This window comes from Lepidochelys kempii, chromosome 12, assembly GCF_965140285.1.
Source record: "Lepidochelys kempii isolate rLepKem1 chromosome 12, rLepKem1.hap1, whole genome shotgun sequence".
Classification (NCBI taxonomy): Eukaryota; Metazoa; Chordata; order Testudines; family Cheloniidae; genus Lepidochelys; species Lepidochelys kempii.
This window is the reverse complement of record NC_136391.1, coordinates 42848219-42860671: the sequence shown is the minus strand read 5'-3', so window position 1 is coordinate 42860671 and position 12453 is coordinate 42848219. Positions and strand designations below refer to the sequence as shown.

At 46.7% G+C, this 12453-nt stretch overlaps 1 protein-coding gene across 2 annotated transcripts in view; it reads right to left on the bottom strand.

The window, feature by feature from the left end:
* ZFHX3 (zinc finger homeobox 3) overlaps positions 1-12453 on the bottom strand; it is a 283633-nt gene that overhangs the window by 184169 nt on the left and 87011 nt on the right. For both annotated transcript variants that reach the window (XM_073308352.2, XM_073308351.2), the window contains exon 2: positions 1912-4658. In XM_073308352.2, coding sequence (XP_073164453.2) covers positions 1912-4612 — 2701 coding nt within the window. In that variant the 5' untranslated portion in view covers positions 4613-4658. The remainder of the gene's footprint in view (positions 1-1911; positions 4659-12453) is intronic.

The window sequence follows — 12453 nt, the reverse complement described above, 5'->3', positions numbered from 1 at the left end:
AGCACACAAGTCACAAATCGCTTCCCGAACGAGCTTAGACACATTCAAGATGCTTGTATTCAGCTGGAGTCACTCAAGAGTAAGACACCAGTAGGTTACTCCACTTCCTCTCAGGAGCACTTCCCGACAGCTTAAGGTAGACAGGGCTAGGGACTTTAACAGGGGTATGTCTCAGGAAACCCTAAACATGTTGACTCCCCATAAAGTTGACAATGTCAACAAGCTACATTATAAAAGAGTAGAAATTCTTTCTACTGGCAACCCGGAATGGTTAAAAAAAAGTCACAGCAAAGACAAAACCATTGCCACCTTCCTCAAAGAGGCAAGTTGGGACAACAGATATGTGGAAGAAAATTGTAGTTACTTTTGTTTGTAGAGCCTTCCATTCCTCAGTTTTCCTTTTCAATGTTCTGTGTTCTTTCCCCCTCTCAAACAAACAGATCTTTCGAAAATTTAAGATCATCAAGCCCCCCCTGTGCGGCAATGAGTTATGTTGCTACAGGAGTATAGGAAAAAGATGCTGGAGTCTTGGGCACCCAAACATAGTGCCTTAGGAGTCACGGTCTTAGACCAAGCTAGCCTGTTCAGTCTCAATGGATGAATAAGATTACAAATGACAGAGTTCAGGAAAAAGAGGTCAGGTCAGAGGAATGTGGGTGCTCTCCTTGTATATGTAATTTCTGAAAGCAGTGTCAAATAATTGTGGTTATAGTGAACTGGGGTACAGAGAAAGGGTTATTTCAGCTGGTAGATGCTACAGACCCTTGCCAGAGCTGATCTGGTAGAGTTCTATTATGCTTCACTGCTTCATATTGGATTGGCAATAGGAAGCTCAAATACACACAGATGTATGCACACCGTGTGGACTATAGCAAGGATTCGGGTAGGTGAAGATACAGTTGTGTCCTTTAATTGACTATAGCAGCATATCAGACTTCCAAGAATAGATTTAGCCCATCATTCCAAATTCTAACTGCACTCTGAGGCAGTAAATTCCTTGGGGCAGGGACTGTGTCTTTACTGACGTCTTCTACAGCACCAATTGTCATGTCAACATGCACGCATGCATAATAAAGTCTTGTTTCCAGGTAATAAAGTACCGTTAATATGCCTGTTCGGAGAACATGCTGTGCGGACGACAAACCCCCTTCAAAATAAAGAGATCACCTCCCTTCCCTACACCAGCCAACCTTGGTCCAACCCTTCCTAGCCTAACAACTCTCGGTGGTCAAGCTTTGAGTTTGAGATCTCAAACCAGCACCCACTGCAACCGTCCCTACTCCCCTTCACCAAGCAAATATCACTCACTCTAGAAGCCTCTATCACGACTGTCAATCACATTTATCCTGACCTACCAATTATCAATACATTTCACTTCTCCAGATCCATATCCCCATAACTAACATCTATCCTCACTAATACAATGTAACTGCCAAGCACCTGACCTCCTGCTTTCTCATTAAGCACCCCCCTTCAATAGTATGCTTCACGCTCTCCAAACTAAGGAGGGAGTATAAGGTACCCTTGGTGCAGGCACTGGAGAACCCTTAACAATCCAATCAGCGATGTTTACCCATTGCATCCTCTCTCAGTGGCTTCACTATTCAATTCATCCACAGAGTTTCCTGAAGTTCACAAGAAATACATAGGAACACAGGAGAGTGCCAAGAATTTCTGAAGATGAGAAAAAATTAGGGTGAGAAGGGAGAAGGGTCTCTATCCCTTTTGTGATTCACCGAACTATGTATGTATTCCATGGAGCGCTACAGGTATTTCAGAATAGGATTGGGGAAAACAGACTGGGATGGACAGCACCTCATCCACCCACAGGGCCTTACGGCAAAAAGAAAATCCCTCTCCCCCCCGCACAGAAATGACAGCAGCAAAAACAGGGAAACACTTCAACCTCACCTAGAGACGGAGCCACGGTTGCCATAGGGCTGGTGGGATCGAGCTGGTATCCACCCATCCTGAACGGGGCATCGGAGGAAGTGCTGTCCATCTTCAGGCTGGGCAGACTCACGTTGTGTGCCAGATAGTACTGGTACAGCTCGGCCTCGGCCGGGGAGGGCAGGCTGCCAAGGCCCAAATGCCGGCTGTGCTGGATTTGGGTCATATTCTGCTGAAGCAGCATCATATTGTGCATGTGCTTCTCACTGGTCATGTGAATGCGAAGGTTCCTAGCTACGTTGGTTTCGTAGTCACACACCTCACACCGCCAGGTGGGTTTGGTTTTTGGTTTGGTGGGCGAGGGGGCCCCACAGGTGCTACCAATGTTTGCTGCTGCAGCTGCTGCCGCGGCCGCAGCCGCCGCCGCTGCCCCAGCCGTGTGACTGAAGACCTGCTCTCCCCCTCCATTCTGCAGGGTTTGCATGTTGTTGAGATGCTTGTCGGACTGCATATGAATACTGAGGTTGCCTTTGGTAGTAGTGGAGTAGTTACAGACCTCGCAACGAAAAGGCTTGTAACCACAAGTGTAGCTCTCGCCCCGTGCCAACCGGGGGTGTGGCTGCCCACTCTTGCAGTACACGCACGAGCCACCTGGCTCGGGGTGCTTCTCCTTCATGTGTGCCTCAAGTGTCTGCTGGTATTTGTAGTGCCAATTGCACTTGGGACACTTGAGTGTCTTACACGAGTTGCGAGAATGCATCATGGTCATGTGGCCACCTAGTGACCGTGAGGAGCCCAGGACTGTGTCACACTTTGGGCACTCCACACCACTCCCCGAGGGGCACTCCCCACCCCCAAGCTCACAGAGGGGACCAGTGTGCTGGTGATGGGAGATGTAGCTCCCATCCTCGCCCTCTGCACTCTCATTTGGTTCTGGTGCTGTGGCATTGTCTTTATTGGCACTTTCATCGACGAAGTCCAACCTCCTGCTGCCCTCTGCCACGCTGGCTCCACCGCCCTCATTGTTAAAGCTTAAACGACTCCTCCTGTTTGCACCATCAAAGACAAAGGAAGAAGCAGAATTAGAAATAGAAGAAGCTGTGCCCCTTGACAGGGTCTGGAGCACGTTAGGCATTAAGGGAGAGTTAGAAATGCTTTGGTTTGAGAGAGCAGGGTCCTTTTTGCTGCTGCTACCTGCCACAGCCCCAGACTCTTCATGGGGCCCATCTTCCAATTCATCCTCCAACTCGCTTGGAAACAGTCCTTTGCAACCCTCGTCGTCGTCGTCGTCGTCTTCTTCCTCCTCCTCCTCCTCCTCCTCCACGTCCTCCTCTTCTTCGTCCTCCTCCACATCCTCAGCTGGTTCTGCTTTTTCCGAGAGGCTATCCTGGTCACCCAGTTCTTGCTTCTCGCTGTCTGTTGCCCCGGGGTCTTTTCCCTCTGAGGATTTGGTAGGACTGGAAGCTAGCGGGCCCAGGGGAACTGAGGTAATTGGGGTTTTCAGAGCTGAGCTGGTCAGCCCACCAAGGTTCAAGAGGGCACCAGGCGCCAAGATGCCTGATGGTGGCTGCTCTGCTCCACTGGCAGTGCCAGCCTGGACAGCCTCTTCCCCTTCCATTCGAATGCCACTGAATTTACCATAAAAGCTGTGTCCAGGGCCTATGAGGTTAGCTGCGGAAACTAAAGGGTGTTGAAAGTTTTTGTTTTTTGGTTCCAGAAAACTTACAAGGGGTTCCTTGTCTTTGCCTATCCCTTGGATGATAGCGGAGATGTTCTTATTGCTAAGAATTTTCCGCTCCTCCTCACTCAGAGTCATTCGATGGTCATGCACTGCATGGGTCACAAATGAGCGGACATACCCAAAGGAGAGCTTGCACAAGAAACACATCAGTATGGGCTTCCTCTTCCCATAGAGCACAAAGCCATCAAATTTGGACAGGTCCACATTGTTGGGAACATCTTTGGATACACAGGAGCTTTTGGCAGAACCATCGCTGTTCAGGTAATCCTTGTTGCTTTTGTGTCGCACATCAAAAACGCGGAAGCTGTGCAAGACGGGGCTGATGCCCGTCAGGGCTGAGGTATTCGGGAAGGACTGGTCTGAGCCCTCAAACCATTTCCCGAAGGATGAGGCTATGTGGAAAGTATTAATGATCTGTGGATACACGGGTGCAGCAGAGGAGGGTTCTCCTGGTTTGCCCCCAGCATTGGGTAGAGAGTTCATAACGAATGAAGGGAGAGCCCCACTGCCACTGGCTCCCCCACTTTGGATCAACTGGTTGACGCTTTCAACAATATACGCGGAGCCATCTGGCTGGTAGACTATTTCTCCAGCAAGGTTCTCCACATCACTCTCCTCGTCCCCCTCCTCACTGGTATCACTCCCACTTTCCTCCCTCAGTGGAAGAGGTGGGCGGGCACTGGGGCAATGGTGCTCCATATAGGTCTGTAAACTGGCAAAGGAGGCCAAGCATTCGTTGCAGCTGACCTCTTTGCTAGTGGACTCAGTGTTGGGGCCAGCTGAGTTGATGCTGTCTGGAATGCGCTCATTAAAGGGGACCCTCAGGCTGTCTAGGGCCCCGTGGTTTTCGGTTGTGGACTGCTCCATGCTACTGGGTTTGTCAGGGAGGTGGGTGCTGTTGAGTTCAGTCCATTGCTGGTGCTGAGGGATGCCACACCCATTGTCCTTCCCAGAGATGACAGGCGAGTCACAGCCTTCCATGGTAAGGCCTGCATGGAGCTTTCATTGCACCCACTACGGCTTGGACCTAAAGGCAAAAAGAGAGGGGGGAGACAGAAAGAAAGAGAAAGGCGAATAAGTTAGAGAAGGCACACACCGCATTTCCACACAGCACAGTCACTATAATGCACACAGTCCATTTCGTCCTAGAGCATCCAAAGCCCTAGAGGGGAGATGGCGCCCCACTAATAAGCTCCTGAAATGCAAGACCTAACCCAAGGTAATGAGGATAATGCAAAGGGACTGAAGCCAGGGAGAACAACCGTGTGGGGGGCTGAAAGAGCACTAAAACGAGTTCCTCACTGGAGGAGGAAAAGGTGGACTTGCCCCTCTTTTGCTATTCAGTGATGGAGTTAGAAAAAGTAAGAGTCAGACTGAGGCACTAGGCGTGGCCACGGTGCAGTGACCCCACCGAAGACTAGTAACTGCACTGTATCTCTAAGAAGCTTAGGATATTTTTAAAAATGATGCAATTTAAACTAGAAAAGCCTTTGGGGTGGAAACAGAATTAAGAAGCTACCATGAAGTAATGTAAGTAACAGCTGCAATATTAAACCTCTATGGAGAATGTGCCACAGAGGCCCTCCCATTCCCTTCACTATCAGGGGAAATAACACACTTTCCCAGTACACACGTACAGAGCAAGTGACTCCTGAACTTGAATTCTGCCACTTCAAGACACATTCTTCTATTAAAAGTCCTGGTAATAGAGAGAACATTGCTGTACCCTTCACACATCCATCTTTGCCATGGACCACCAAGACCTGGACCAACTCCCAAGGTTCTCAAACTCACGGGACACCGCACTCACAGGGATTTAACTACTTGGATATCTAGGCAGTTAAATTCAGCCAAACACATAGCAGAGAGGATATGAAATTATTTAAGAACGTAGAAACTGCCAAACAAGATCAAATCAAGGGTCCATTTTAACCAGTATCCTGTGTCAGGAGCCAGTATCAGATGCTTCAAAGGAGGCAAGAAACCCCATAGTACACAACCTGCTAATGGGTAAAGTTTCTTTCCAACCCTCATGTGTAAATGGTTGGTTTATGCCCTGAAGCATGAGAGTTTACACCGCTCCCATTTTTTTCTACTGTCTAATATAACTAGATGTCCTCATCAGCTGTAGGTGTCTAATCCTTTTTGAATCCTATTAGGATCTTGATCTCAGTGATATTCTGTGGCAGTGAGTTCTACAGGTTAATCATACATTATTTAAAACCATTATTTCCCTTTATTGTTTTAAACATATTACCTTATAATTTCATTGGACAGCCTTGTTCTTGCATTATAAGAAAAGGAATAATGGAAAGACTAAATGACCTCTAGACCATGCAGACAGTAAATGATGGGACAAAGAGCAATAGACGGGACTGGAAGATGGTACAGAACATCTTTTCCCCAGACAAATGGATTGATTTAAAACACGCACACACGCTTGATGAAGGACAGGGCAGATGCAATACCTTTGGATGTCTGATTTCTACTTCTTTACAAAATGTATTCCTATCAGCTTTGACTGAGAACTGTGACATGAACTGAAAATCGGTCAAAAGAGCCAGCAGAAGCGAAAGTGATGGCTGGTCCCAACTTCTCCCTCAAGTTCATGTCAACTGTCCTTCCCGAAACTGGCAGAAGTCTAATCTCAACATGGCAAAACCAGCTATGGGCAACTCGGCTGTAAGGCTGTAAACAAAGGAAAGGACACACATTGTGTCTCAGGAGAAGAGCCAAACACTGCGCCTCGCACAAAGCATTGCAGCATTTCACAAGAGTTAGCTGTGCTAGCTCTGAGCAAGTCTTACAATCCCTTCACCCCACCATGGCTCCGTTTGAAGCCATTCAACGTTACAGAGCAGTGGGTGTGCTGGAAGGGTATCTGCACATGCATAATGAGTCCTAGGGTCAGCCTACAATGCCCCTGCCCAGAATTTTGTCACACCTACTCCAGGGTTCACTAGAGGTCCCCAGGGCTCTGTTATTAGCCCCTTCTATCTATACCCAACTCTCGTTCAAAAACATGGCTTTAACGATCATCCTTACGTTGATGACTCATCTTTACCTTGCTACTTCGGACAAGTCTCCTGTCTGAGCTAAAATCTCTTCCTGTCAGACATCCCTTGTGGATGTCCAGCTAGCAACTCAATTCTACATGGCCAAAACTACATGACCTGCCCGTCCCAACTCCTATCAGACACCACCGCCACCATCCTCCTCAACACTCAGGCTCATAATCTCTCTCTCTAGGCCCACATATTCAAGCTGTGTAAATCCTACCACTTCTTCCTGCTCAACAGCTCTAACGGTCAGCTTTTTCCTCTATCTGTAAAACTCATCCAAGCCCGCAGTATCTCATGTCTTTACTGTTACAGCCATCTCTTTGCTGTTCTTAACAAATGCCATCAAATCTATTCAAAATGCTGCTAGAGAAGTCACCTTCCTGGCTTGTCATTTCAGCCATGTTACCCTACTATACCCCTTTGCATCCTGGCACCGGCCCCATTCCCCATTATACCAAACAAAGTACTTGGCTGGATACTTTTCATTTTATATGCTACTGAGCCATCAACCCTGATCCCTGGGCCAAAGCTGCCAGCCACAATTACCAATTTGACAAATTTTCCAACAAGCATCTTGGTGGTCTCTCCCATGGTGCCGCTTATTCATGGGAGACGCTCCCTGTAAAAACCCACAGTAGCAGATGTTATCCTCTGACTTTCCTTGAAACCCACCTATGACACAATATCTGCAAACACCTGAAGATAGCAATGCAGCTGGTGTCCAGTGACTGCTGCGTACAACATTAATCCTGTTTCATTATTACCTCATGTTCCCACAAACTGCTGCATCCACCGGTGGTCTCTTGTCTTATAAGCCCTTTGGGACACAGTGCATATTTTTGGTACATATATATATATATATATATATATACACACACAGTGCCTAGCACAAGGCCCTGGTCCTGGATCAGAGCCTCTAGGCACGACCACAATGCAAACAGCCACCAACAATTAACAACGGACTGCCAAACAGCGGGAGCTTGTAACAAATCATGACACGCTGGTTTTGGTTATGTACACAGAGGCATCGCCACATAGATGGAGGAGGCAGTAATTCTTCTCTGTACAGCTCTGCTGCAACTGCAACGGACATACAGAAGTCATTGCTAAGCACCTCATTACCACAATGAGCACAGAAACCAGAGCTCAAAAACCTCGGCAGTCATCTAGAACATGTTTAAACCAATGCAGTGATTATTCCTGCAGTGCTACTTAACTGTCCAGGCTAGTTGTGAACGTCCCAAGTATTGAGTTTCCCTGACTTTCCCTGAGAGATTATTTCAAACCCTAATACATCTTCATCAGGAATTCCTGCGATATTCAGCCTAAGCTTTCCATTTCTTAATTTTATACTTTGGTCTTAATTATGCCTCCTTGAGTCAATCTAAGTATTGCATTTATGCCTACATAATTTTTAAAATGACCTTTCCCCACTAATCATTTCTTACAGCTCCCTAGTCATTTTGGTTGCTATTCTCTGAACTCCCTCCATTTAATCTGTAACTTTCTTCTTCTGAGGTGCCAAAAACCGAACAATACGTCCGGTTTGGTCACACCACTCCAGACCAGTAGAGAGGAATCGGCACCTCACGGATCCATAGAGATGATGCTTTTGTACATACAAGCCAACATTGCACTTGCCTTTTTTGCAGCCCTGTTACTTTACAAACTCCAACAGAATTAGCTGTCCACCACCAACTTTGGGGCTCTTTCAATACAACTAATCTGTAATTTTTTAATTATATGCTTTGAAAATGTAAAATGCTTTATTAACTGCTAACTATCATGATCAGAGTTTATAAATGTATCTGACCCAAGGACTGAACCTAGTAGCTATGGTGAAAGACAGCTGCGTTGCTACATTCTTCCAAAGCTGTATGCCCTGAAATTTAAAGGAATACCGTAAAAAAGAAAAAGCTACCCCCTTCACGAATTCGGCCCCATTGACCATGCACTGTATTTAACTGTAACACCATGAAATACATAACAAATGAACTTTTCATTTAATAAAAATTTTTAAATGTTACTTATGGGGGTTGGTGACATAGAAAAAAAAATATTAGCTACACGTGCAATTTGACAAATTTCACCGACTTGAATGTTTGCCAAGAAACGTCTCACCAGCTACAGAGCTGGCTGAATCCCACAAAAAGTGGTTGTTGAATAAATTACTTGACTATAGCAAAGTTACTTGAGGAACGTGTCACTTGGCAAATTTGCTATACCTGCTCTTTTTTCCTGACTTCGTTCTTCACCCACATTTATTTTTTTTCCTATAATGGATCATGGTGGATATTTTCCTAATTTGCCATCTATGCTATTTCTTCTTTCCCTTCTCTCTCAATGTGTATTTCCCTCTCCCTAGATAAGTTCTCTTCCTCCTTCAATATATTATCACTTCCACCTCTCTCATTACATATTGTGACAAAGTTCCTCCTCTGCCTTGGTGGGTCCTGCGCTTATTGGTGGCTTTGCTTGTCTCGGAGAATCACAGCAGCCCTCAGTTTGGCCACTTTTGCTAGTGGCTGAAACCTGCCATTCACTCAGCTAACCTCATCACTGGCCAGCACGGGAAAAAGGAAGGAGAACAATTCCCGCAGTCTCTGCTGATCCACCATGTGGGTCGGGGAACAGCCCAGAGACATTCCCCTCTGATGGAATCCACAGTCCAGGTCAACTCCTCCCGTGTCTGATTAGGAGTTGGGAGGTTTGGGGGGAACCTGGGCCTGCCCTTTACTCCGGGTTCCAGCCCAGGGCCCTGTGGAATGCAGCTGTCTAGAGTGCCTCCTGGAACAGCTGTGTGACAGCTACAACTCCCTGGGCTACTTCCCCATGGCCTCCTCCCAACACCCTCTTTATCCTCACCACAGGATCTTCCTCCTGGTGTCTGATAATGCTTGTACCCCTCAGTCCTCCAACAGTCCGCGTTCTCACTCTCAGCTCCTAGTGCCTCTTGCTCCCAGCTCCTCGCACACATGCCACAAACAGAAGTGAGGTCCTTTTTAAAACTCAGGTCCCCTATTAGCCAGCCTGCCCTAATTGATTCTAGCAGCTTCTTAATTGGTTCCTGGTGTCCTAATTAGCCTGCCTGCCTGAATTTGTTCCAGCAAGTTCCTTCTTGTTCTGGAACTGCCCCTGTTACTTTACCCAGGGAAAACGGACCTGCTTAATCTGGGTCTAAGATATCTGCCTTCTAACACTCTCCTGTAGCCATCTGGCCTGCCCCTGTCACAATATACATATGCACACACATGCCTGCACTACACTTTCTTCTGAGTTATCCCCGCAGTCTGCCCCATTCACACCAATCCCATGGATAAAATGTGTAATTTCTGTGATGCTCTGTCCAGGACTAAATTTGCAAGCAGTAAGCTAGGAAGAAAGCTGATAAGACTCTCCAAGTGAGAAGCCAATTCTCTCACATCCCACCTGCTGGGACTCTTTTCAGGGTGCTGTCCCTGGACCCTGTTTGGGAGTTCCATCTTTTTGTCTGCCTCTGGCTAGCAGTTTGATCACTTACGCTCCCCAAGGCTCTCTGGCAGGTGAAAAAAAGCAAGACTCTAAACCATCCCAAAGTCTCCCAACAAAGGTACCTGGAAAGCCATCGTCAATATTCTCTTGGGAATTAGCTTCTTGGAAAAAGTAAGTCTGTAAAAGATTCATTCTGTTTGTAACCCTCAACACACACACAAGCAAGTGTTCATTCCCATTAACACAGTGTTACTTTGTTAAACAAGAGTCAAAGTAATAGGGACAGAACTAAAATAAGAAAATGCAATTGGCTTCTCAAGAAATATTTAAAGCCAAGAAATAGGGCCACTCAAAATTCTAGACTATTTCTGGGAATACATCTGATTGGCTGGAAGATGCCTGATTGACAGTTTGGGCCAAAAAGGTTAGCAGGGCCAATGGGGTGGGAGGGTTAACAGCCTGATTGTAAAATCAATGTCGTAAATGCTTGGTAAGTTACAGAAACATGCGGGAAGAGGAGGCCACGATTGATAAAGGACTGCGGCTTTGATGCGGCACTGGGGACTTGTTTATTGACAGGCAAGCCAATCTCCTCTCCAGGCCAGGCCAGGCCAGAGAAACCTGCAAGCATTTACCAATTAATTGGTGGGCTTTTCTGCCTCTGTGTTGCTCTAACAACCCTCCCCCACTCAGCCAGTTAACTGGCTCAGGAGATGCTGCTTTAAGAATCTCCTTTCTTTTGTCTTTGATTTTCTGAATCTCAGAAGGCTGCTAGTGAGAAACTCCTGAGCCAGAATGCCCTGAATGCACTACTTCCATTGGCTCCTGGACAGGTTTCTGACCTCTCTGCTCTGTGACTGGGAGCTTTCTTGCCCATTCCTTTCAGCCCCAAGAACAGACCTACTTTCCTGGGATGGGGCCAAGAAAGAAGACATACAGACAGCTGATCGTTCCCATTCATATACGAATGGCAGATTTCAGCGCTTTCCATGATTTGCATGTTTAAAGCAAACTAGATTCTAAATGGGGTGACTGACACACTAGTTCAGTATTAGTGCCTTGGGTTAGGCCTAGACCTAACATTTCCCATCCCGACTGACCAAGAACAGGGGCAACAAGATGTAAGAGAATTGGCTACGCCCTCCTGCACAAGCATCTTTTGTACATTTCCTCATCCTCTTACAATTCTCTCTCTCTTCTTCTTTACTGTTTATCAGCCAGTCAATAATGAAAGGTTGTTCTTACTTAAGGAGGCAGAAGTCAACTCGTCAAGTCGATCAGTACTCTGTCTGTAAACATGGGTTCCCATACAGTCAGTGATCTTTAGTTAGAGAAAGAGAACAGTGTGAGAACCCAAAGACCACCTGTGCTTCCACACACTGCATAGTGAGCAGAAGGAAACACTTCCTGTTCAATCCCTCCTCTAGCCTCTTCTCTCACCTGTGTCATACAAACCTCACAACTATCCCTCAGGCTTTTGTCACTCAGCTCGGTCAGCCATAACCCTTTACTTTCATCCTTCCCCGGTCCCTACGTTTTCCCTTTTAAATCTCTGCATCTCAAGGCCTCCCAGAACACTGCCTGGATGCATTTGCTGATTAGATGATGAAGAATTATGGGCCAGTATCTTCAGCCGCAAGAACAGCAATGTCTTCTTACCAGGATTAAACCACATTCAGGTGGGTGAAGCAATAAATTACACTACAAATATTCCAAAAACTTTCACCAAGGGCCTCCACTAACCACAAAAGTTCCTTTTGCAGCCATTTGCCTGTCCAGAACATGAGTGAAGTCAATCCCAGCTTCTCACTGGGTGATCTCATACAGCATTCACTCCCCCACCACCCTTACCCCACCCTCAGTGATCCCTGTTCCAATATTTCCAGTGCTAGCAGCTGGTATAAAGCCAGCTTCCTTCACTGTGCTTCAGCAAACAGCTGACCTCTGGGTGCAGGCTCTGGTCTAAACAGCCTACTTCCTTACCCCCTTAAAGGGCTGAGGCTGTCGCAGTCATGAAAGGCAGAGAATGGAAAGCGGGAGGGAGGAGAGGGTTCCTGCTGTTGCTCAAGCTTCCCGAGAATTAAATATGAACAGCCATGCTGTGTAATTTTAAATTGTTAATTAGCACAGGGTTAATTAGGCGGCCCTTTCACAAGAGGCTGTTTGGCAGTAAACCAAGACTGGAAGCGATGAGAAAGTAGGAAAACAAAAGGAGAGACAGTGAAAAACTGTTCCCTCTGCAAAAAGGGGGAGCAACATCGGGTGAGAGACAGGCAGACACTTGCCACT